The following is a 26,980-nucleotide window of genomic DNA, read 5'->3' on the forward strand; positions in this document are numbered from 1 at the left end:
CGATGCTGGGAGGTCCAAACGAAAAGATACAGGGTTAAGAATCTCCAAGATCTTATAAGGACCGATAAACCGAGGCTTAAACTTAGGAGAGGAGACCTTCATAGGAACAAAACGAGAAGACAACCATACCAAGTCCCCAACACGAAGTCGAGGACCCGCACGACGACGGCGATTAGCGAACTGCTGAGTCTTCTCCTGGGACAACTTCAAATTGTCCACCACATGACTCCAAATCTGGTGCAGCCTATCCACCACCATGTCCACTCCAGGACAATCAGAAGTCTCAACCTGACCAGAGGAAAAACGAGGATGAAACCCCGAATTACAAAAGAAAGGAGAAACCAAGGTAGCAGAGCTAGCCCGATTATTGAGGGCAAATTCAGCCAGGGGCAAAAAGGCAACCCAGTCGTCCTGATCAGCAGACACAAAACACCTTAAATAAGTTTCCAAGGTCTGATTAGTTCGTTCCGTCTGGCCATTCGTCTGAGGATGGAATGCAGACGAAAAAGACAATTCAATGCCCATCCTAGCACAGAACGCCCGCCAAAATCTAGACACAAACTGGGATCCCCTGTCAGAAACGATGTTTTCCGGAATCCCATGCAAACGAACCACGTTCTGAAAAAACAGAGGGACCAACTCAGAGGAGGAAGGCAACTTAGGCAAGGGTACCAGATGAACCATTTTAGAAACACGGTCACACACAACCCAGATGACGGACATTTTCTGAGAGACAGGGAGATCTGAAATAAAGTCCATGGAAATGTGCGTCCAAGGCCTCTTCGGGATAGGCAAAGATAACAACAGTCCACTGGCCCGAGAACAGCAAGGCTTAGCCCGAGCACAAACCTCACAAGACTGCACAAAAGAACGCACATCCCTTGACAAAGAAGGCCACCAAAAGGACCTGGCCACCAAGTCTCTAGTACCAAATATTCCAGGGTGGCCCGCCAACGCAGAAGAATGGACCTCAGAGATGACTCTACTGGTCCAATCATCCGGAACAAACAGTCTTTCAGGCGGACAACGATCAGGTCTATCCGCCTGAAACTCCTGCAAAGCACGACGCAAGTCTGGGGAGACAGCAGATAATATCACCCCATCCTTAAGGATACCAGTGGGCTCAGAATCTCCAGGGGAGTCAGGCGCAAAACTCCTAGAAAGAGCATCCGCCTTAACATTCTTTGAACCTGGCAGGTATGAGACCACAAAATTGAAACGGGAGAAAAACAACGCCCAACGAGCCTGTCTAGGATTCAGACGCCTGGCAGACTCAAGGTAAATCAGATTCTTGTGATCAGTCAAGACCACCACACGATGTTTAGCACCCTCCAGCCAATGACGCCACTCCTCAAATGCCCACTTCATGGCCAAAAGCTCCCGATTACCAACATCATAATTCCGCTCGGCGGGCGAAAATTTTCTAGAAAAGTACGCACATGGCCTCATCACCGAGCCATCGGAACTTCTCTGCGACAAAACCGCCCCCGCACCAATCTCGGAAGCATCAACCTCAACCTGAAAAGGAAGTGAAACATCTGGCTGGCGCAACACAGGAGCAGAAGAAAACCGGCGCTTAAGTTCCCGAAAGGCCTCCGCAGCCGCAGGAGACCAATCAGCAACATCAGCACCCTTCTTAGTCAAATCAGTCAAAGGTTTAACCACACTAGAAAAATTAGTTATGAAGCGACGGTAGAAATTAGCAAAGCCCAAGAATTTCTGAAGACTCTTAAGAGAAGTAGGTTGCGTCCAGTCACAAATAGCCTGAACCTTGACAGGATCCTGTTATGACCTCAGTGGACAGGGTCTCAGAGGAACGTGTAAGTCTGCGAGATTCAAAAATCCAGCTCATAGGGCTGTGGTAACTGGGTTGACCAAATAGCTACTCCTAACGCCAACACTAGAAGTAGCCGGGGATCATGCCTACGGTGATCGCTAGATGACTCGCGCCAGCCGGAGAATCTAACTACCCCTAGGAGAAGAAAACAAAGACCTCTCTTGCCTCCAGAGAAAGGGACCCCAAAGCAAGATACAAGCCCCCCACAAATAATAACGGTGAGGTAAGAGGAAATGACAAACACAGAAATGAACCAGGTTCAGCAAAGAGAGGCCAGCTTACTAATAGCAGAATATAGCAAGATAACTTATCTGGTCAACAAAAACCCTATAAAAATCCACGCTGGAGATTCAAGAACCCCCGAACCGTCTAACGGTCCGGGGGGAGAACACCAGCCCCCTAGAGCTTCCAGCAAAGGTCAGGATACAGATTGGAACAAGCTGGACAAAAATACCAAACAAAACAAAAGCAAAAAAGCAAGGAAGCAGACTTAGCTTGAAATACAGGAACCAGGATCATAGGACAAGAGCACAACAGATTAGCTCTGATTTCAACGATGCCAGGCATTGAACTGAAGGTCCAGGGAGCTTATATAGCAACGCCCCTGAACTAACGGCCCAGGTGAGGATATAGGAAAAGACAGAAGCTCCAGAGTCAAATCACTATTGACCACTAGAGGGAGCAAAAAGCAAAATCACAACAGTACCCCCCCCTTAGTGAGGGGTCACCGAACCCTCACCACGACCACCAGGGCGATCAGGACGAGCGGCGTGAAAGGCACGAACTAAATCGGCCGCATGAACATCAGAGGCGACCACCCAGGAATTATCTTCCTGACCATAGCCCTTCCACTTGACCAGGTACTGTAGCCTCCGCCTGGAGAGACGAGAATCCAAGATCTTCTCCACCACGTACTCCAACTCGCCCTCAACCAACACCGGAGCAGGAGGCTCAGCAGAAGGAACCACAGGCACAACGTACCGCCGCAACAAGGACCTATGAAACACGTTGTGGATAGCAAACGACACAGGAAGATCCAGGCGAAAGGATACAGGATTAAGGATTTCCAATATCTTGTAAGGACCAATAAAACGAGGTTTAAATTTGGGAGAGGAAACCTTCATAGGAACAAAGCGGGAAGAAAGCCACACCAAATCCCCAACACGTAGTCGGGGACCCACACCGCGGCGGCGGTTGGCAAAGCGCTGAGCCATCTCCTGTGACAACTTCAAGTTGTCCACCACAAGATTCCAGATCCGCTGCAACCTATCCACCACAGAATCCACCCCAGGGCAGTCAGAAGGTTCCACATGACCCGAAGAAAAACGAGGGTGGAAACCAGAGTTGCAGAAAAACGGCGAAACCAAGGTGGCGGAACTAGCCCGATTATTAAGGGCAAACTCAGCCAACGGCAAGAAGGTCACCCAATCGTCCTGATCAGCAGAGACAAAACACCTCAAATAAGCCTCCAAAGTCTGATTAGTTCGCTCCGTCTGTCCATTAGTCTGAGGATGGAAAGCAGACGAAAACGACAAGTCAATGCCCATCCTACTACAAAAGGATCGCCAGAATCTGGAAACGAACTGGGATCCTCTGTCTGACACAATATTCTCAGGGATGCCGTGCAAACGAACCACGTTCTGGAAAAACACAGGAACCAGATCGGAAGAGGAAGGCAGCTTAGGCAAAGGAACCAAATGGACCATCTTGGAGAAGCGATCACATATCACCCAGATAACAGACATGCCTTGAGACACCGGAAGATCAGAAATGAAATCCATGGAGATATGTGTCCAAGGTCTCTTAGGGACAGGCAAGGGCAAGAGCAACCCGCTGGCACGAGAACAGCAAGGCTTAGCTCGAGCACAAGTCCCACAGGACTGTACAAATGACCGCACATCCCTAGACAAGGAAGGCCACCAAAAGGATCTGGCCACCAGATCTCTGGTGCCAAAAATTCCTGGGTGACCTGCCAACACCGAGGAATGAACCTCGGAAATGACTCTGCTGGTCCACTTATCAGGCACAAACAGTCTGTCAGGTGGACAAGAATCAGGCCTATCAGCCTGAAATCTCTGCAACACACGTCGCAGATCTGGAGAAATAGCTGACAAGATAATACCATCCTTAAGAATACCAACAGGTTCAGCGACTCCAGGAGCATCAGGCACAAAGCTCCTGGAAAGAGCATCGGCCTTCACATTTTTAGAACCTGGTAAATACGAGACAACAAAGTCAAAACAGGAGAAAAACAATGACCAGCGGGCCTGTTTAGGATTCAGGCGTTTAGCAGACTCGAGATACATCAGATTTTTGTGATCAGTCAAGACCACCACACGATGCTTATTACCCTCGAGCCAATGACGCCACTCCTCAAATGCCCATTTCATGGCCAACAACTCCCGATTGCCCACATCATAATTTCGCTCCGCAGGCGAAAACTTCCTAGAGAAAAAGGCGCAAGGTCTCATAACAGAGCAACCAGGGCCTCTCTGCGACAAAACGGCCCCTGCTCCAATCTCTGAAGCATCCACCTCAACCTGAAAGGGAAGCGAGACATCAGGCTGGCACAAAACAGGCGCCGAAGTAAACCGACGTTTCAACTCCTGGAAAGCCTCCACGGCAGCAGGAGCCCAATTAACCACATCGGAGCCCTTCTTGGTCATATCCGTCAAAGGTTTCACAATGCTAGAAAAGTTAGCGATAAAACGACGGTAGAAGTTAGCGAAACCCAAGAACTTCTGAAGACTCTTAACTGACGAGGGCTGAGTCCAATCAAGAATAGCTCGGACCTTGACTGGGTCCATCTCCACAGCAGAAGGGGAAAAAATGAACCCCAAAAAGGGAACCTTCTGTACACCAAAAAGACACTTTGAGCCCTTGACAAACAAAGAATTTTCACGCAAAATTTTAAAGACCATCCTGACCTGCTCCACATGCGAGTCCCAATTATCAGAAAAAAACAGAATATCATCCAGATAAACGATCAAAAATTTATCCAGATAGTTCCGGAAAATGTCATGCATAAAGGACTGAAAAACTGAAGGGGCATTAGAGAGCCCAAAAGGCATCACCAAGTACTCAAAATGACCTTCGGGCGTATTGAATGCGGTTTTCCATTCATCCCCTTGCTTAATGCGCACAAGGTTGTACGCACCACGAAGGTCTATCTTGGTAAACCACTTGGCACCTTTAATCCGGGCAAACAAGTCAGACAACAGCGGCAAAGGATACTGAAATTTGACAGTGATCTTATTTAAAAGCCGATAGTCAATACAAGGCCTCAAAGATCCGTCCTTTTTAGCCACAAAAAAGAATCCCGCACCAAGAGGGGAAGAAGACGGACGGATGTGTCCTTTCTCCAGAGACTCCTTGATATATGAACGCATAGCGGTATGTTCAGGTATCGACAGATTAAACAGTCTTCCCTTAGGAAATTTACTGCCTGGAATCAAATCTATTGCACAGTCACATTCCCTATGAGGAGGCAATGCACTGGACCTGGACTCGCTAAAAACATCCTGATAATCAGACAAATACTCCGGAACTTCCGAAGGCGTAGAAGAAGCAATAGACACAGGCAGGGAATCCTCATGAATACCACGACAGCCCCAACTAGACACTGACATAGCCTTCCAGTCAAGGACTGGATTATGGGTCTGTAACCATGGCAGCCCCAAAACAACCAAATCATGCATTTTATGTAGAACGAGAAAACGTATCACCTCGTGGTGTTCAGGAGTCATGCACATGGTAACCTGTGTCCAATACTGCGGTTTATTTTCTGCTAATGGCGTAGCATCAATACCCCTAAGAGGGATAGGATTTTCTAATGGTTCAAGAATAAAACCACAGCGCTTAGCAAATGAGAGATCCATAAGACTCAGGGCAGCACCTGAATCTACAAACGCCATGACAGGATAAGATGACAGTGAGCAAATCAAAGTTACAGACAGAATAAACTTAGGATGCAAATTACCAACGGTGACAGGACTAACAACCTTAGATATACGTTTAGAGCATGCTGAGATAACATGTGTAGAATCACCACAGTAGTAGCACAAGCCATTCCGGCGTCTATGAATTTTCCTCTCATTTCTAGTCAGGATTCTATCACATTGCATCAAATCAGGTGTCCGTTCAGACAACACCATGAGGGAATTTGCGGTTTTTCTATCACATTGCATCACATCAGGTGTCTGTTCAGACAACAACATGAGGGAATTTGCGGTTTTGCGCTCCCGCAACCGCCGGTCAATTTGAATAGCCAGGGACATGGTATCATTCAGACCTGTGGGAATGGGAAAACCCACCATAACATTCTTAATGGCCTCAGAAAGGCCATTTCTAAAATTAGCGGCCAGTGCACACTCGTTCCAATGTGTCAGCACGGACCATTTCCGAAATTTTTGGCAATACACCTCAGCCTCGTCCTGGCCCTGAGACATAGCCAGCAAGGCTTTCTCTGCCTGAATCTCAAGATTAGGTTCCTCATAAAGTAAACCGAGCGCCAGAAAAAACGCATCAATATCAGCCAATGCCGGATCTCCTGGCGCCAACGAAAAAGCCCAATCTTGAGGGTCACCCCGTAAGAATGAAATAACAATTTTTACTTGTTGAGCAGAGTCTCCAGACGAACAAGGTTTCAGGGACAAAAACAATTTACAATTATTCCTGAAATTCCTAAACTTAAATCGGTCTCCTGAAAACAGTTCAGGAATCGGAATCTTGGGTTCAGACCTAGGATTTCTGGTAACATAATCTTGTATACCCTGCACACGAGCGGCAAGCTGGTCCACACTTGTAATCAAGGTCTGGACATTCATGTCTGCAGCAAGCTTAAGCCACTCTGAGGTAAAGGGGAAAAGAAAAAAAAAAAAAAATGAGAGAGGGAAAAAAAACCCTCAAAATTTTCTTTCTTATAATCCCACTTCTGCAATGCATTAAACATTTAATACTGGCCTGGCATACTGTTATGACCCCAGTGGACAGGGTCTCAGAGGAACGTGTAAGTCTGCGAGATTCAAAAATCCAGCTCATAGGGCTGTGGTAACTGGGTTGACCAAATAGCTACTCCTAACGCCAACACTAGAAGTAGCCGGGGATCATGCCTACGGTGATCGCTAGATGACTCGCGCCAGCCGGAGAATCTAACTACCCCTAGGAGAAGAAAACAAAGACCTCTCTTGCCTCCAGAGAAAGGGACCCCAAAGCAAGATACAAGCCCCCCACAAATAATAACGGTGAGGTAAGAGGAAATGACAAACACAGAAATGAACCAGGTTCAGCAAAGAGAGGCCAGCTTACTAATAGCAGAATATAGCAAGATAACTTATCTGGTCAACAAAAACCCTATAAAAATCCACGCTGGAGATTCAAGAACCCCCGAACCGTCTAACGGTCCGGGGGGAGAACACCAGCCCCCTAGAGCTTCCAGCAAAGGTCAGGATACAGATTGGAACAAGCTGGACAAAAATACCAAACAAAACAAAAGCAAAAAAGCAAGGAAGCAGACTTAGCTTGAAATACAGGAACCAGGATCATAGGACAAGAGCACAACAGATTAGCTCTGATTTCAACGATGCCAGGCATTGAACTGAAGGTCCAGGGAGCTTATATAGCAACGCCCCTGAACTAACGGCCCAGGTGAGGATATAGGAAAAGACAGAAGCTCCAGAGTCAAATCACTAATGACCACTAGAGGGAGCAAAAAGCAAAATCACAACAGGATCCATCTCAATAGTAGAAGGGGAAAAGATGTACCCCAAAAAAGAAATCTTCTGGACCCCAAAAAGACATTTTGAGCCCTTTACAAACAAAGAATTGGCCCGCAAAATCTGAAATACCTTCCTGACCTGTTGGACATGGGACTCCCAATCATCAGAAAAATCAAAACATCATCCAAATACACAATCATAAATTTATCCAGATATTCACGGAAAATATTGTGCATAAAGGACTGGAAGACTGAAGGAGCATTAGAAAGTCCAAAAGGCATTACCAAATACTCAAAATGGCCCTCAGGCGTATTAAATGCGGTTTTCCACTCATCTCCTTGCTTTATTCGCACAAGGTTATACGCACCCCGAAGATCTATCTTAGTAAACCATTTAGCCCCCTTAATGCGAGCAAACAAATCAGTCAATAATGGCAAAGGGTACTGATATTTGACTGTAATTTTATTCAAAAGACGATAATCTATACAAGGCCTCAGGGAACCATCTTTTTTGGCCACAAAAAAAAAACCTGCTCCTAAAGGGGATGAAGATGGACGGATATGTCCCTTTTCCAAGGACTCTTTAATATAATCCCGCATAGCAGTATGCTCTGGCACAGACAGATTAAACAAACGACCTTTAGGAAATTTACTGCCAGGAATTAAATCTATAGCGCAATCGCAATCCCTATGAGGAGGGAGCGAATTGAGCTTAGGCTCCTCAAAAACATCTCGATAGTCAGACAAAAACGCAGGGACCTCAGAGGGAGTAGACGAAGCGATGGAAATCGGAGGTGCATCATCATGAACCCCCTGACATCCCCAGCTTAACACAGACATTGTATTCCAGTCAAGGACTGGATTATGAGCTTGTAACCATGGCAGACCAAGCACTAGGGCATCATGTAGATTATACAGTACAAGGAAGCGAATCACCTCCTGATGAACGGGAGTCATACGCATAGTCACATGTGTCCAATATTGTGGTTTATTCCTAGCCAATGGTGTAGAGTCAATTCCCTTCAAGGGGATAGGGACCTACAGAGGCTCCAGACAAAAACCACAGCGCTTGGCAAATGACCAATCCATAAGACTCAGGGCAGCGCCCGAATCTACATAGGCATCTACGGAAATGGATGACAATGAACAAATCAGAGTCACAGACAAAATGAACCTAGACTGCAAAGTGCCAATGGCAAAAGACTTATCAACCTTTTTTGTGCGTTTAGAGCATGCTGATATAACATGAGCTGAATCACCACAATAAAAACACAACCCATTTTTCCGTCTATAGTTTTGCCGTTCGCTTCTGGACAGAATTCTATTACATTGCATAGTCTCAGGTGCCTGTTCAGTAGACACTGCCAACTGGTGTACAGGTTTGCGTTCCCGTAAACGCCGATCAATCTGAATAGCCATTGTCATAGACTCATTCAGACCTGTAGGCGCAGGAAACCCCACCATAACATCTTTTACTGCCTCAGAAAGGCCCTCTCTGAAATTGGCAGCCAAGGCGCACTCATTCCACTGAGTAAGTACTGACCATTTCCGAAATTAATGACAATATATTTCTGCTTCATCTTGCCCCTGAGAGAGAGCTAATAAAGCTTTTTCAGCCTGAATCTCTAAGTTAGGTTCCTCATAGAGCAAACCCAATGCCAGAAAAAACGCATCCACACTGAGCAATGCAGGATCCCCTGGTGCCAATGCAAATGCCCAATTCTGAGGGTCGCCCCGCAGGAAAGATATAACAATCTTAACCTGCTGAGCAGGGTCTCCAGAGGAGCGAGATTTCAAAGAAAGAAACAGTTTGCAATTGTTCCTGAAATTCAGGAAACTAGATCTATCCCCAGAAAAAAACTCTGGGGTAGGAATTCTAGGTTCAGACACAGGAGCATGAACAACAAAATCTTGTATATTTTGCACCTTAGCAGCAAGATTATTCAGGCTGGAAGCCAAACTCTGGACGTCCATGTTAAACAGCTGAGGTCAGAGCCATTCAAGGATTAAGAGGAGGAAAGAAGCAGCAGGCTGCAATTATGGCTAGGCAGCACACTCTGAGTAAGAGAGAGGAAAAAAAAAAAAAAAGGTTCCTCAGACTTCTTTTCCTCCTACTTCAGCCAATACAATTAACACTTTGTGGGCCGGCTATACTGTCATGTTCCCAATGGCAGGGAATTAACAAAAGAACACGGGCAAAAACAGGACGAGCTCTAGGGTGATGGAACCTGAGCTGACCGCGATCCTGAACCTCAACACACAACTAGCAGCAGCCGGGGAACGTTCCTGGGGGGGCTCTAGACGTCTCGCGCCAGCCGGAGATCTAGCTTCCCCTATCAGAAGAATCACAGACCTCTCTTGCCTCCAGAGAAATATTCCCACAGAAATAGCAGCCCCCCACATGTAATGACGGTGAAATGAGAGGAAGGCACAAACGTAGTTATGAAAACAGATTCAGCAAAATGAGGCCCGCTAAAGCTAGATAGCAGAGGATACAAAAGGTGAACTGCGCGGTCAGCTTAAAACCCTTCAAAATACCATCCTGAAATTACTTGAACTCATGTGCCAACTCATGGTACATGAGTGGTAATTTCAGCCCACTAGAGCAACCAGCAGCAGAGATTTACATATCTGCAAGCTGGACTAAAAACATGAAAGCAAACATGAAACAGGGAAATCCAGACTTAGCTTGTCCTGTAGGCTTTAGGAGCAGGTAGCAAAGGTAACAGAGACACACTGATACATTGATAGCCGGCGAGGGAATGACAGAGAAGCCAGGTTAAATAGGAACTCCCACTTCCTGATGGAACAGGTGGATGCCAGAGACCGTAGGGAACGCAAGTCACCCAGTACCATCTGCAGCCACCAGAGGGAGCCCAAAAACAGAATTCACAACAGCTCTCCATGGGAGATCGTCATGGGACAATCGTATTAATTGGATTACGTCGGACACAGGCAGTATATTGTTGGTTTATTATTTTAATTTTTTTTTTCAGGTGAGCGAGGGCTTCAGGAATTAGGTGTAGATGGTGAGTAAGAACTATATATGTACTGTATGTGTTTTTTTTTTACATTCAACACATTAGCCGGATGATGGGACTACTACTACTGTCTGTTCTGCAGACCCCCTCGCACACAGCTCTGCCGACCCCGCACACAGCCCCTCAGACCCACACACACGCAGACCCCGCCCGCACACACAGACACGCACACAGTCACCGCCCACACACTTCCCTCCTCCCGGGCCGCAGCGTTTCGCACTCCCACATCCGCAGCAAAACTGCAGATCTTTTTTACATCTGCAGGTTTTCTGCGGTTTGGCCTGACACAATGGAAGTCAATGGGCGCAGAAACACTGCAGTTCCGCACAAACAATTGACATGCTGCAGAAAAAAAAGCTGCAGAAAAAAAAGCTGTGAATCCTCACGTTATTTTCTCCAGCATGTGCACAGCGTTTTTGAATTTCCCATTGACTAACATTGTGTGCACAATGCACTGCAGATTTGAGGCAATTCCGAGCATCCAAAAACGCAGCGGAAACGAATCAAAAACCGCAACGTGTGCACATACCCTGTGTTGTACCAGCGTTTTGTCACCCAAAGAAAGCAATGAGAAAGTTAAAATTCACTGCAAAAAATTCAGAGGTATTTTGCAGCATTTCGGAACCTTTTTGTAGCGTTTTTCATGAATAAAACTAACTTTCTTAAACATACACTCTCGGCAAAGCACATATATACAATGGCATATAAAAGTTTGGGCACCCATGGTCAAAATTACTGTTAGGCTATGTGCACATGTTGCGGATTAGGCTTAGGAATTTCTGGTGCGGATTCTGCCTCTCCTGGCAGAAAACGCACCTGCGGTTTTTTGTGCGGTTCCGCAGCGTTTTTTTGTGTATTTTTGCTGCGGTTTTCTTGCGTATTTGCTGCGGTTTTTACCCCTGCGGTTTTCTATAATGGAGTGGGTACAAAAACGCTGCAGATTCACAAAAAAGAAGTGACATGCTACTTCTTTTAAACCGCAGCGTTTCCACAGCGGATTTTCCGCAAAGTGTGCACAGCATTTTTTTTTCCTCTTTGATTTACATTGTACTGTAAATCAATTGCGGATCTTCAGCGTTTCTGCACCTCAAAAAACGCTGCGGATCCGCAGCAAATCCGCATCGTGTGCACATACCCTTATTGTGAACAGTTAAAGGGAACCTGTCAGCAAGATTATGCACAGTAACCTACAGTGTCAGGTCAGAGCAGTTATACTGATTAAAATGATACCTTGGTTGATGAAATCCGTCTTGTGGTTGTTGTTTAACCTTTACTTGCAGTTTTGAGTTAATGATATGCTTGTGCTTCAGGGCAGGCCTGTGTGTGTGTGTGTGTGTGTGGGTCTTCATGTGGTGCTCTGCTTAGGCATTCATGTGTATGGCTTCTGACGGGTCATTGATTACTCAGTCACCTGCCCCGTAGTTCACATAATGAATAATATATTGTGATAAGGTCACTGGCACAGTGTATGAAGGGTGATGTGTCACTGCACATATTAGCGTCAGTGATGTAAAACCAGAATAGTTTTCCTCCAGCAAGCTAAAATACGTGTTGAGAGGGTTAAGTTATGTTATGGGCTGGCTTCAGTGGAAAATCATAGAGCGGTTGGTAGGAGGTCCACTGTATCCCCACTTGCAGAGTCCTGACAGCACCTGTGTGATGTCAAGGTCATGTGATCATCACATGGGGTTTTAAATACCTGGCCATGACAGTCAGTGGGGGTGGTGTGCTGGGAGAGCTGAAACTCCCATATAGCTCCTGGGGGAGCTAAGGGTGCTGTGCGTGTTGCCTGCAGGGAAAGGACTCTGTTAAATGTTACCTTTTGTTTTCTTTTACCATTATGACAGAATGGCTCTGTTTATTTGCCCTGAACCCCACTTAAGATTATGCTGTATATAATAAACTATCAGGTGAACTACTATCAGTACGGTTCCTGTGTCTACCTGGTAAAGCAGCTGAGTGAGTCAACCCCTCACAATATATATCTTGGGGGGAAAAAAAACCTTCTGCAGTCAGGCACCGGCGGTGGCACCTGTGCTGCAGCCTGATCGCATATGTACTGTTTATAATTCATTTATTTGCTGTTCTCCTGATATTCCTAAAGAAAAAAAAGTTTGAAAATGACACCGGCTGTGCCTGCGCAGTAGCAGCTATCGGTGATCCAATAGCTGCTACAGCGCAGCTGCCGGAGGTGCCATCTTGCTAGAGAAAGAAAATTCCTTCTCCAAGATGGTGGAGCCTGTGCAGTAGCAGCTATCAGATCACTAATAGCTGCCATTGCGCAGGCGCCGCCATCTTGGAGGAGGATTTTTTTTCTCTCTCTAGAAAGATGGCGCCGTCATTTATCGCTTAGGTTCCATGAGCCCACAAGGTCTTAATGAGAATTTAGGGTTTGCAGCATTTCTTTAAATTGTAATAGCCAGAAGGCATCCTTTTAACTGTGAGGAGACTCAATTTTATTATTTTATTACACTGCTCAAAAAAATAAAGGGAACAATTAAACAACAGATTATAACTCCAAGTAAATCAAACTTCTGTGAAATCAAACTGTCCACTTAGGAAGCAACACTGTTTGACAATCAATTTCACATGATGTTGTGCAAATGGAATAGACAACAGATGGAAATTATTGGCAATTATCAAGACACACTCAATAAAGGAGTGGTTCTACAGGTGGGGACCACAGACCACATCTCAGTACCAATGCTTTCTGGCTGATGTTTTAGTCACTTTTGAATGTTGGTTGTGCTTTCACACTGGTGGTAGATGGACTCTACAACCCACACAAGTGGCTCAGGTAGTACAGCTCATCCAGGATGGCACATCAATGCGAGCTGTGGCAAGAAGGTTTGCTGTGTCTGTCAGCATAGTGTCCAGAGGCTGGAGGCCCGCTACCTCAGACTTTGTGCAAGGAGGAACAGGAGGAGCACTGTCAGAGCTCTGCAAAATGACCTCCAGCAGGCCATAAATGTGCATGTGTCTGCACAAATGGTTAGAAACCGACTCCATGACGATGGTCTGAGTGCCCGACGTCCACAGATGGGGGTTGTGCTCACAGCCCAGCACGTGCAGGACGATTGGCATTTGCCACAAAACACCAGGATTGGCAAATTCACCACTGGCGCCCTGTGCTCTTCACAGATGAAAGCAAGTTCACACTGAGCACATGTGACAGACCTGACAGAGTCTGGAGACCCCTTGGAGAGCGATCTGCTGCCTGCAACATCCTTCAGCATGATCGGTTTGGCAGTGGGTCAGTAATGGTGTGGGGTGGCATGTCTTTGGAGGGCCGCACAGCCCTCCATATGTGTTCGCCAGAGGTAGCCTGACTGCCATTAGGTACCGAGATGAGATCCTCAGACCCCTTGTGAAACCATATGCTGGTGTGGTTGACCCTGGGTTCCTCCTAATGCAGGACAATGCCAGACCTCATGTGGCTGGAGTAAGTCAGCAGTTCATGCAAGATGAAGGCATTGAAGCTATGGACTGGCCCGCCTGTTCCCCAGATCTGAATCTGATTGAACACATCTGGGACATCACGTCTCGCACCATCCACCAATGCCACGTTGCACCACAGACTGTCCAGGAGTTGGCGGATGCTTTAGTCCAGGTCTGGGAGGAGATCCCTCAGGAGACCATCCGCCTCATCAGGAGCATGTCAAGGCGTTGTAGGGAAGTCATAGTCACATGGAGGCAACACAAACACAACTGAACATCATTTCCGTGTCTTGAGGCATTTCCACTGAAGTTGGATCAGCCTGTAATTTGATTTTCCACTTTGATTTTGAGTATCATTCCAAATCCTAACCTCCATGGGATATTCATTTTGATTTACATTGATCATTTTTATGTTTTATTGTTCTCAACACATTCCACTATGTAATGAATAAAGATTTGCAACTGAAATATTTCATTCAGTGATAGCTAGGATGTGGTATTTTAGTGTTCCCTTTATTATTTTGAGCAGTGTATATTATGTTTATGCTTTGTGTCAGTTATTAATTTTTTGTTTTATTAGATGGTTCTATTCAGGTGGTTTGCATGGTGATGACTATATTTGGCGGTTTTACTTGACCTGTTTCTGATCCAGGCGGCTTATAAAGGTTCCGCAAGAATGGGATGAAATGGATGACATTATCAACATAGAATGTATTTTCATTTCTCTTTATACCTAAATTCCCTTTCCCTTGTATGGAATAATATGGTATAAAAAGATTACTTCTATTTTCTCACATCCCATATATGTATCTGGGATAATATATCCAGATTAAATTGAACCTAATTATTTACTTATTATTAGGATAAATTAAACAATCTTTTTATTACTTGGTATATATAAAGATTTATATATAGTGGCCGTGGGAGATTTAAATTTGGTCACTTTTTTATTAGGCTATAGGCATATACACTTTAGAGATTTTTAGATTCATTATTTAAGGATCACCTACTTGATGTATAGTTTTATAAAAAAAAAAAGGATATGCACTTCATATCACTGTAGAATTATTTAGATTTTATATCACTTTCGCACTAATGTTACTTTTTACAGTCATTATTAATAAAATTACGTTGTCACAAAATTTTGGACTCACTGTCTCTTTTGCACTACAGCACTTCATTATCTGACCTCTCTTTAAGGTCTGATTTAGTTATTTCATGTGGTGATGTCACTGCCACAATGGTGCACTTTTGTGTCACCCTAGCACCTTTCTAATTATATATCCTTAATATTGTGAGAATTTATTATAGGATGTTTTAATTTTAAATTTATTGGTAGGGTCACTTCTAACTTCTGATTATTCATATCACTTTATATTTTATTCGTTCACTTATATTTACACTTCACTTTACCCTTCCCTATCTTCGCCTTCTTTTGTATGTGCAGATCTGTGCTGTTCGGACTTACCACATATAATGCATATAATGCCATCCTTGCAGTGCGCATGCGTGGCCCATCATAGCCCCACGCACTTCCGGGAGCGCTCGGCTCTGGATTCGCTTGCGTTCCAGCATGCATTCCAGCGAGCGCATTCCCGGAAATGCCTTTTACCAGGGGCATGACGGACACATCATGCGCCGATATGTGGCGAAGGCATTAATATTTCATCCGCCCCTTCACCGCTCACATGAACCACTGTTGGCCAAGTCCTATTTAAAAAGGCCTATTTCTCCTCACTGAGACACGCCCCACCCCCCCGAAGCTCAGGGCGAAACGCGCGTCGGGGTGCACGGGGGAGACCTGTCCTGTCTATACACTGCACCAATTGGTCCTCTAATTGATTGTCTGAACAAGCTATAGTGCTACATTGCATTTTCACCTTAAAACATTTTTCCTGCTATGTATGCAGTACATTTGTTATACTGATACTGATAGGATATTCATGGAATTTCCTGGTCCCCATGATCCATATTTGGAATGTTAAATTGATTCAGATTTTGTTTAGCATTTCAATGTATAGCACTGTATTTATTGTATCTTGTAGTGACCACCTTTATATCAACAATAGACAATATTGGGGATATATACAGTATAACATTTATTCCACAAATATATTGTACTAGCTGTTTCCAGCCAGCTAACGCTCGGCACGCTCATTGCTATCTAACGCTGCTAGTGATTAAACTAAAGTAAATAATGACAACATTCAATAGCGCTTACACGGACGGAGCCTCGTGTGGTAATGTGTGAGGATGGAGCCTCGTATGGTAATGTGTGGGGACAGAGCCTCGTGTGGTATTGTGTGGGGACGCAGCCTCGTGTGGTAATGTGTGGGGAAGCAGCCTCGTGTGGTAATGTGTGGGGACGGAGCCTCGTGTGGTAATGTGTGGGGACAGAGCCTCGTGTGGTAATGTGTGGGGAAGCAGCCTCGTGTGGTAATGTGTGGGGAAGCAGCCTCGTGTGGTAATGTGTGAGGACGGAGCCTCGTGTGGTAATGTGTGGGGACGCAGCCTCGTGTGGTAATGTGTGGGGACGCAGCCTCGTGTGGTAATGTGGGGGGACGGAGCCTCGTGTGGTAATGTGTGGGGACGGAGCCTCGTGTGGTAATGTGTGGGGACGGAGCCTCGTGTGGTAATGTGTGGGGACGGAGCCTCGTGTGGTAATGTGGTGGGGGTGGGATTGTGTGTGGTAATGTGGTGGGGGGCAGGATTATGTGTGGTAATGTGGTGGGGGCGGGATTATGTGTGGTAATGTGGTGGGGGCGGGATTGTGTGTGGTAATGTGGTGGGGGCGGGATTGTGTGTGGTAATGTGGTTGGGACGGGATCATGTGTGGTAATGTGGTGGGGGGGTGGGATTATCTGTGGTGATGTGGTGGGGGGTGGGATTGTGTGTGGTGATGTGGTGGGGGGTGGGATTGTGTGTGGTAATGTGGGATTGTGTGTGGTAATGTGGGATTGTGTGTGGTAATGTGGTGGTGGGTGGGATTGTCTGTAGTAATGTGGTGGGGGTGGGATTGTGTGTGGTAATGTGGTGGGGGCAGGACTGTGTGTGGTAATGGGGTGGGGGGCGGGATTATGGCTGATGTGGGGGCGGAGCTACTGTACAGGGGGCGGGATTATGTGTGGTGATGTGGTGGGGGGGTGGTATGTGTGGTAATGTGTTGGTAATGTGTTGGGGGGGCGGGATTATGTGTGGTAATGTGGTAGGGGCGGGATTATGTGTAGTAATGTGGTGGGGGGTGGAATTCTGTGTGGTAATGTGGTGGGGGGCGGGATTATCTGTGGTAATATGGTGGGGGGCGGGATTATGTGTGGGAATGTGGTGGGGGCGGGATTATCTGTGATGTGGTGGGGGGTGGAATTGTGTGTGGTAATGTGGTGGGGGGTGGGATTGTGTGTGGTGATGTGGTGGGGGCGGAGCTACTGTGCAGAGGGCGGGATTAGCAAGTGTGATGTGGTGGGGGGTGGGATTATATGTGGTGATGTGGTGGGGGGCGGGATTATGTGTGGTGATGTGGTGGGGGGCGGGATTATGTGTGGTGATGTGGTGGGGCGGGATTGTGTGTGGTAATGTGGTGGGGGCGGGATTGAGTGTGGTAATGTGGTGGGGGGGCGGGATTATGTGTGGTGATGTGGTGGGGCCGGGATTGTGTGTGGTAATGTGGTGGGGGCGGGATTATGTGGTGATGTGGTGGGGCTGGAGCTACTGTGCAGGGGGCGGGATTAGCGAGTAATCACTGATCTCAGAGTGCTATATCCAAGCATATTAATGGAAAGTTAAGTGGAAGGAAAATGTGTGGTAGAAAAAGGTGCACAAGCAACCGGGATAACCACAACCTTGAAAGGATTGTTAAGAAAAGGCCATTCAAAAATTAGGTGGAGATTCACAAGGAGTGGACTGCTGCTGGAGTCGTTGCTTCAAGAGCCACCACACACAGAAGTATCCAGGGCATTGGCAACAAGTATCGCATTCCTTGTGTCAAGCCACTCATGAACAACAGAAAAACGCCAGAATCATCTTACCTGGGCCAAGAAGAAAAAGAACTGGACTTTTTCTCAGTGGTAAAAGGTGTTGTTTTCAGATGAAAGTAAATTTTGCATTTTATTTGGAAATCAAGGTCTCAGAGACTGAAGGATGAGTGGAAAGGCACACAATCCAAGCTGCTTGAGGTCTAGTGTGAAGTTTCCACAATCAGTGATGGGTTTTAGGAGCCATGACACCTGCTGGTATAGGTCCAGTTTTTTTTATCAAGACCAAAGTCAGCGCAGTCATCTACCAGGAAATTTTAAAGCAATTCTTGCTTCCCTCCGCCAAGCTTTTTGGAGAAGGAAATTTCATTCTCCCGCAGGACTTTGTATCTGTCCACACTGCCAAAAGTACCAATACCTGGTTTAAAAACAATAGTATCACTGTGCTTGATTGGCCAGCAAACTCGCCTGACCATAACAACTTTGAGAATCCATGGGGTATTATCAAGAGGAAGATGAGAGACACCAGACCCAACAATGCAGACAAGCTGAAGGCTGCTATCAAAGCAACCTGGGCTTCCATAACACCTCAGCAGTGCCACAGGCTAATCATCTCCATACCACGCCGCATTGATGCAGTAACTGATGCACAAGGAGCCCAGACCAAGCATTGAGTCCATTTACTGAACATACATTTCAGTATGCCAACATTTCGGATTTTAAAATTATTTTTCAAGCTGGTGTTATAAAATATTCTAATTTACTGAGATAATGGCTTTTGGGTTTTCATTGGCTGTAAGCCATAATCATCAACATTAACAGAAATAAACACTTGAAATAGATCACTCTGTTTGTAATGACTATCTAATATACGAGTTTCACATTTTGTATTGAAGAACTGAAATAAATTAACTTTTTGATGATATTCTAATTTTGTGAGAAGCGCCTGTATATTTATATTTTACATTTTAAAAATTACAAAAATAAATATGGGCAATGCAAAAGTTTGGGCACCCTGAATGGTTAGTATCTAGTAGCACCCCCTTTTGAAAGTACCACAGTTTTGCAGCCAGACAACAGTCTTTCAATTCTTGTTTGAGGAATTTTCATCCATTCTTCGTTGGAACAATCTTCCAGTTCTGTGAGATTCCTGGGCCGCATGCATTGCTATTTTGAATCGCTGGAGACTTCTGGCTCATCTCTGTTGCGGTAAACCTGTGACACTAGTATTGACTTTTGTCTCATTGCTCCAAATCAACAGTTTCCAATCATTTACTAACCACTTTTCGTACTTTTTTGCAAACTTGAGCAGACGCTTATCGAGCTGGTGAAAGTGCACCCACTGCGCCATGGGTCGGGCTTACCCTGGAGGGTTGCACTAAACGACTACCTGGTTCTTCACTAGAGTCTCTGGTGGCAAGTTTATGCTTGTGCTGCAGGTAGCTACCAGGCACGGGGCAGTCTCTGCCAATGCAGAAGCTGACCAAAGGGGTCAAGGACGAAGGTATGGCCTGTAGTGTCAGGTAGGATATGATCACTGGCAGTAAGGATACTGGTACTGGTTCAAACAGAATGGATTCAGCTCTGAAAGAATGGCTGGTTCAGAGGTTGGGTTTAGAATCACTGGACAGGTACAGGATAGCAGAATGGGTTCAGAAACAGGGACCTGGAATGGACTAGAAGCTAGAGACACGCACTAGGTAATGAAGTTGCTCAGGCATCTACCCAGAGGGGAGGGCATCTTAAATACCTAATCCTATAGGCGCACTGCCTTTTACATGGGGAACGCACACGCGGCCTAAGCGCATTGCCGGGAGACCTGCATGACGTGCGTGAGCCCTGAAACCTGGGAAACGGAGACAGTGCCGTGGCAGTGAGCCTGTTGTTGTTCCTGCCAGGGAGAGGAACACTCAAGGGATGTGAAGTCGAAGCTTCTTCACCTTTTTTCTTGGTCCATCATTCCAGACTTGTGTAATGTAGGTCGCACGGTGCTTGCATGGACGTCTGTGATTTCACTATTATGAAGCAAACGAGCCATTATCGAGTTTGTGGAGCCTGAACTGCTAGACCTTGCAATGAGCCGACTTGCTGACTGATATTTTGCCTGGATGTCCCAACCTCTTGGCTTTTGAATGTGTGGACGAACAACTTCATTTTGTATTCTTCTGTCATGGCACGCACATGATGCATTTCGGCAATTTTCTTGGCAGAGAACGCTATCGATGAGCTAGATGTTGCGGTTTCTCTTTTTTTCGGAAATCTTCCTTCATGGCTGCTCAATTTGAACCAGTGATCTCTTTTGCTTGGAAATCATAACAATAACACAGTAAGCTACAGTATTAGGGAAGATAAAAACAGGTAGCATTTTGTAATATATAGGAATAAAAAAAAATTTCCGCCACCGGAACAAAACAGTAACAATGCAGTGACAAGACAAGAAACTGCATAACTAATATGCAAAATAGTTGCAAGTCAATTATGTGAGATAGAGAAGATGATTGTGTATAAAATGTTGGTAGTCTCACGTTCAAAGCAATAGTTCAAAACATTGTTACCCTTTTGTTTATCAGTGTAATGCACATCCAAAAATGTATTAAAAACAGAGCAAAAACACTGGGAAACGGGCGTTTTGAATGCAACATTTTTACTGCCAAGACAGCATGTTTTGGCTGCAGAAAAAAATGCAGCAAAAAAGCTGTGTTTGAGTATTGTGAATATAGGGTATGTATATGCACATGTTCAGTATTTGCAGCAGAAAAATCTGCGACAGATCTGCTGCAAATACAGTGTGTCTGTAAAGTCATGGTGCACTTTTGACCAGTCACTGGATCTATTTATAGTTTACATTTTGGCGCCCTTTCTATGGCTCAATCATATCAGACCTGTTCAAGAGGAAACATCAACAAGAACCAATCAAACAACACAAACTCATTTAAGCTGTTGCTGAGCCCCCAGTCATATTAACCCCTGATAAACTGAACTCCGATTAATACACTGCCAGGTCTGTGACATCAAGCAACCACAAGCTTATGCCAGCTGTGTGGTTTTCCATGCCAGTCGAGATGTGGACGGTACAGAGGAAGCTTCAGTTTGTTCTGTGACTCGCTAAATTTGAATCCGTGATTAAAGTGCTACGTGAATATTGGCGCGTTTATAACGAAGCGCCACCAGTTTGGTGGAGAAACCCCGTTCTGGTAGGCCATCAGTCAGTGACGAGTCTGTAGAGGCTATACAGGATAGCTACCTAAGGGCTCTAAAAAATCTGTGCATGCATGTGCTCGACAATTACACCTAAGCAAGACTACAGTTCATAAGGTGTTAAAGAAATGTCTGTGTTTTACGGGGTACGAATTGCAGCTGTTGCACGCTATCAAATTAGAGGATAGACCCAAGCAATGCGCATTTACTACAGATATGCTTCATGAGATTGATAATGATGCAAGATTTTGCAGAAGATTGTGTTTAGCGATGAGGCGACCTTCTATATCTGTGGACATGTTCATCGACATTAATCACTTAGAACAGAGAATCACAGACATTATTCACTCTGTTACACCAGACGCCCTTACCCGTGTGTGGCAAGAACTATACTATCGTTTTTATGTGTGTAGGGCAACAAATGGAGCCCACATCCAACTGCAATGAACAGGTATGAAACTGGGAGAGTTTTTCTTTTATTTGGAGCAGATTTCACATTTCTATCGTTTTTTTGTTGTTTTCCAGTGACTGTTCAAAAGTGCACCATGACTTTACAGACACATTGTAGTGCAATATAATAATAATAATAATCTTTATTTTTATATAGCGCTAACATATTCCGCAGCGCTTTACAGTTTGCACACATTATCATTGCTGTCTCCGTTGGGGCTCACAATCTAAATTCCCTATCAGTATGTCTTTGGAATGTGGGAGGAAACCGGAGTACCCGGAGGAAACCCACGCAAACACGGAGAGAACATACAAACTCTTTGCAGATGTTGTCCTTAGTGGGGCTTGAACCCAGGACTCCAGCGCTACAAGGCTGCTGTGCTATCCACTGCGCCACCGTGCTGCAATATAAAAACACTGTATAAAATACGCTCCTTCTTTACATTTTTGATGGGTTTATCCACTGCATCTCCCACCCCAATGCGCGTTTCGCCTATTTTTCTTCCATAGGGCGCGTGGGAGATGCAACAGTCACTCAGAACTTGCCTCCTATGAGGTAAAAAAACATATGCAATAAATCTTTCTATGCTGCTGCAGACTTACGCATTTTATATATTGACAAATCGGGTTTATTCATTCCACCATGGACCTCTTGTATAAATGAAAGCACTTTATTCTAGTAAGCACATACACTGAGGCACCTTATCGTAATATTTTTTCAATTTTACCCTGATTCACATATACATGCTGTTTCAGCTATCCATGATCTTATGGACCTATACACTCCTGACTCTTGCAGTAACAGGCACATAGCCAAACAGGTCCACTTTCTATAGTACTCTTTATTTTAGTTACTCCCTTTCCGCAAGTAGTTTGAACTGTTTTCCAAAGGACCAATGAAGTCTTGTTGACAGGAGGCATCTTTTTTAATTATTTTGCATTTATTACTTTGTCTTGATTCATTAACCCCTTAGTGACAGAGCCAATTTGGTACTTAATGACCAAGCCAATTTTTACAATTTTGACCACTGTAACTTTATGAGGTTATATCTCTGGAACGCTTCAATGTATGCCACTGATTCCGAGATTGTTTTTTTGTGACATATTGTACTTCATGTTAGTGGTAAAATATCTTTGACATAACTTGGGTTTATTTATGAAAAAAAAAATGGAAAATTGGCAAAAATTTTGAAAATTTAGTAATTTTCAAATTTTTTATTTTTGTACTACCCATAAATCAGAGTGGTGTCACACAAAATAGTTAATAAATAACATTTCCCACATGTCAACTTTACATCAGCACAATTTTGGAAACATACCATATTTTTCGGATTATAAGACACACTTCTGTCCCCCCAAATTTGGGGGGAAAATGGGGGTGCGTCTTATAATACGGATATAACTTACAGGTACCGCTGCTTCAGGCTGGGATGAGGGGGTGTCCGGCAGTGCTGCGGGTGCCCGGCGGTGCTGAGGGGGTGTCCGATGCTGCTGCGGGTGTCTCAGGTACTGTGGGGGGCTCTGTTGACATTTTGTGAAAGGCCAGGGCCCCCTGCAGTTCCATAGTTTCCTGTGAGGTGGACTCTGGGAAAATGAACATTTTTAAGTTCTCCCTGCGTTTGCCTGGGTTTCCTCCGGGTACTCCAGTTTCCTCCCACATTCCAAAGACATACTGATAGGGAATTTATATTGTGAGCCCCATCGGGGACAGCGATGATTATGTGTTCAAACTGTAAAGCGCTGCGGAATATGATAGCGCTATATAAAAATAAAGATTATTATTATTATTATTATTATTAAATGGCCGCCTGGGGGTGGCGCATGCACAGATGGAGATCTCGGCGCCAATTTTTTTATTTTGACAAGGGTATCAGGAGAAAATGGACCACAAAATTTGTTGTGCAATCTCTCCTGAGAACGCCAACACCCAGTATGTGGGGGAAAGCCACTGTTTGGGCGCATGGCAGGGCTCAGAAGGGAGGGAGCACCGTTTGACTTTTTGAACACAAAAATTGACTGGAGTCAATGGCGGGCACCATGTCGCGGTTGGTGCTCCCTGATGTACCTAAACAGCGGAACCCCCCCAATTCTAACTCAAACCCTACCCCCAACACACCCCTAACCCTAATCCGAACCCTAACCATAACCCAAACCACAACCCTAATCCCAAAACACCCCTAACCCACACCTAACCCTACTCTCAAACCTAACCATAATCCCAACCATAACCACAACCCCAGCACCACAACCCTAACCCCAACACAACCCAAACACCACAACCCTAACCCCAACACAACCCTAACCCCAACCCTTGCCCACACCTAACAATAGCCCCAACTCTAACCCTAATGGAAAAATGGAAATACATTTTTTTATTTTAATTTTACCTAACTAAGGGGGTGATAAAGGGGGGTTTGATTTACTTTTTTAATTTGATCACTGTGATAGGGTCTACCACAGTGATCAAAATGAACGAATAGGAAAAATGTTGTATTGTTGCTGGGTGTCGGCTGGCAAATCTCGGCAGGGCACTGCGCATGTGTCCGCTATTTTCTTGCCAGAAGAAGACGCCGCTGGCTGGGGGCATTACCGGGAATTCGGGGGACCCTATTTCTCTCTGGTTAAATAAGAAATCAGACTTTTTTTTGCGGTCGCCTTTATTCTGTGAATAACGGTGATCGCAACATTGGGGTCGGTAAAAACAGACCCGAATCATGTTCTGATGCTGGGGGGCGCTATACACTTATTTCTCAGCACCGTTAAAAAGCAGCGCTGAGAAATAAGTACACTTAACTGCCGCCATTAAAAGGCGTATCGGCGGTCATTAAGGGGTTAAATAAAATACTGTTTATTTTACTTGTTGATACATACACTTCTTTTTCCAGATTTTCATGTGGATTTTGTCTTTCTTAAATACAGAGACCAGTAGACCCTGGTTTTGAATACTTACCTTGTGTTTAGGGGGCTGTTTTTTGCCTGGCAGCTTGAACTCCTCTTCAGACTCAGAATTGGAATTCTCGGTAGAATTTTTCCTCTTACCAGCTGCTTGCCGTGGGCGTTTGCACTTACTCTGCTTAGATGTCTTATATGTGGCCTTTTTGCTCACATTTATGTCATAAAATTCCTTTAAGTAAGCAAAAATGACGTTTTAGGACATCAGTAGTTTGGAAAATGACCTGTGAAAACCCTGAAGATTTTTCTTCGGAATTAACAAAAGTACAACCAGTAATGCATTAAAGTAACAACAAAGTGGACAAAACTTAGCCAAATCACACTGTATAAAATTACACAGCTTTTAATTATAGCGAAACAATAGTATATCACCTGCGCTATTATGTGTTCCTATAATTGCACCCGGAGTTTAAGCATGAGGGCGATGCATATTGAATAGAAAAAATCTTTAAATAAGTACACTTGCACTTACTGGATCCTGGAATAAAGCTGACTTGCGTGCGTGAATCCTCCCAATGCTGGGTGACCAGCTTCGTGGTGCAGGATCGTGAGATCGGGGGATTGAGGTTGCGCTTCAGTACCCACAAAGTAGCTCTAGTGGATGAGCGCCGGGAGTAGGCAGGAACCGCCAACTTCTAGCGTGCCCCGGCCGGAAGCAACGCCGAAGCGAAGGCGGAATGTGGAAGGGGCGTGGCGAGTACTGTGTCATCACACGGCTAGTGGGCGGGCACGTATGAGGATAAACCAATCCAACGCGTTTTGAAGGATGCAATCCTTGTTCGTCAGGGCTGGAGTTCCCCATGGGGCCCTCCCCTTATATAGCGGTTGGCCGCCCGCCTCCTTCAGAAAAAACCTGCCTACCTACCTAGTTAATGAGGCTAATGAACGGTAAATTGGTTTGACTGCAGCGTGATTAGTGCACTAAATCGAAAAAAGAAAAAAGGTGTACTGTATATACTCGAGTAAAAGCCGAGATTTTCAGCCCAAATTTTTGGGCTGAAAGTGCCCCTCTCGGCTTATACTCGAGTCATGGTTGACAGTGGGGTCGGCGGGTGAGGGGGAGAGAGGACCGTCGCATACTCACCTGGTCCCGGCGCTCCTAACGCTGTCCCAGCCTGTCCCATTGTCTCCCTCGCTGCAGCTCTTCCTCTATTCAGCGGTCACGAGGTACCGCTCATTAAAGTAATGAATATGGACTCCACCCCCATAGGGGCGGAGCCGCATATTGATTACTGTAATGAGCGGTACCGGTGACCGCTGATTACAGGAAGAAGCTGCGGTGCCACGGGACAGGCAGGGACAGCGTCAGGAGCGCCGGGACCAGGTGAGTATTTCATATTCACCTGTCTGCGTTCCATTCGCCGGGCGCCGCTCCATCTTCCCGTCCTCTTGCAGTGACTGTGCAGGTCAGAGGGTGCGATGACGTAGTAGTATGCGCGCCGCCCTCTGCCTGAACAATCAGTGCGGAGAAATGGGACGCTGAGGAGCAGCAGGCAGCGACTAGAGGTGAGTATGTGATTTTTTTTTTATTGCAGCAGCAGCAGCATTACATGTGGCACAATACTATATGGAGCATCTATGGGGCCATAAAGAACTGCATGGAGCATTATATGGGGCATTATATGGAGCATCTATGGGGCCATAACTGTATGGAGCATTATATGGGGCCATAACTGCATGGAGCATTATATGGGGCCATAACTGCATGGAGCATTATATGGGGCATTATATGGGGCCATAACTGCATAAAGCATTATATGGGGCATTATATGGGGCCATAACTGTATGGAGCATCATATGGGGCCATAACTGCAAGCAGCATTATATGGGGCATTATATGGGGCCATAACTGTATGGAGCATTATATGGGGCATTATATGGGGCCATAACTGCATGGAACATTATATGGGGCATCTATGGGGCCATAACTGCATGGAGCATTATATGGGGCATCTATGGGGCCATAACTGCATGGAGCATTATATGGGGCATCTATGGGGCCATAACTGCATGGAGCATTATATGGGGCATCTACGGGGCCATAAAGAACTGCATGGAGTATTATATGGGGCTCCTGATTCAATATGGATATTCAAAAACACTTAACTGATGTCTCAATTAATTTTACTTTTATTGGTATCTATTTTTATTTTTGACATATACCGGTAGCTGCTGCATTTTCCACCCTAGGCTTAAGGTACCGTCACACTAAGCGACGCTGCAGCGATACAGACAACGATGCTGATCGCTGCAGCGTCGCTGTTTGGTCGCTGGAGAGCTGTCACACAGACCGCTCTCCAGCGACCAACGATGCCGAGGTCCCCGGGTAACCAGGGTAAACATCGGGTTACTAAGCGCAGGGCCGCGCTTAGTAACC

The 26,980-nt window shown here is 45.4% G+C and overlaps 1 protein-coding gene across 3 annotated transcripts in view; it reads right to left on the reverse strand.

The window, feature by feature from the left end:
• SYCP2 (synaptonemal complex protein 2) overlaps nucleotides 1–26,980 on the reverse strand; it is a 551,324-nt gene that overhangs the window by 124,192 nt on the left and 400,152 nt on the right. For all 3 annotated transcript variants that reach the window (XM_077252835.1, XM_077252834.1, XM_077252836.1), the window contains one exon: nucleotides 24,602–24,775. In XM_077252835.1, the coding sequence (XP_077108950.1) occupies nucleotides 24,602–24,775 (174 nt within the window). The remainder of the gene's footprint in view (nucleotides 1–24,601; nucleotides 24,776–26,980) is intronic.

Source organism: Ranitomeya variabilis, chromosome 4 (genome assembly GCF_051348905.1).
Source record: "Ranitomeya variabilis isolate aRanVar5 chromosome 4, aRanVar5.hap1, whole genome shotgun sequence".
Lineage (NCBI taxonomy): Eukaryota > Metazoa > Chordata > Amphibia > Anura > Dendrobatidae > Ranitomeya > Ranitomeya variabilis.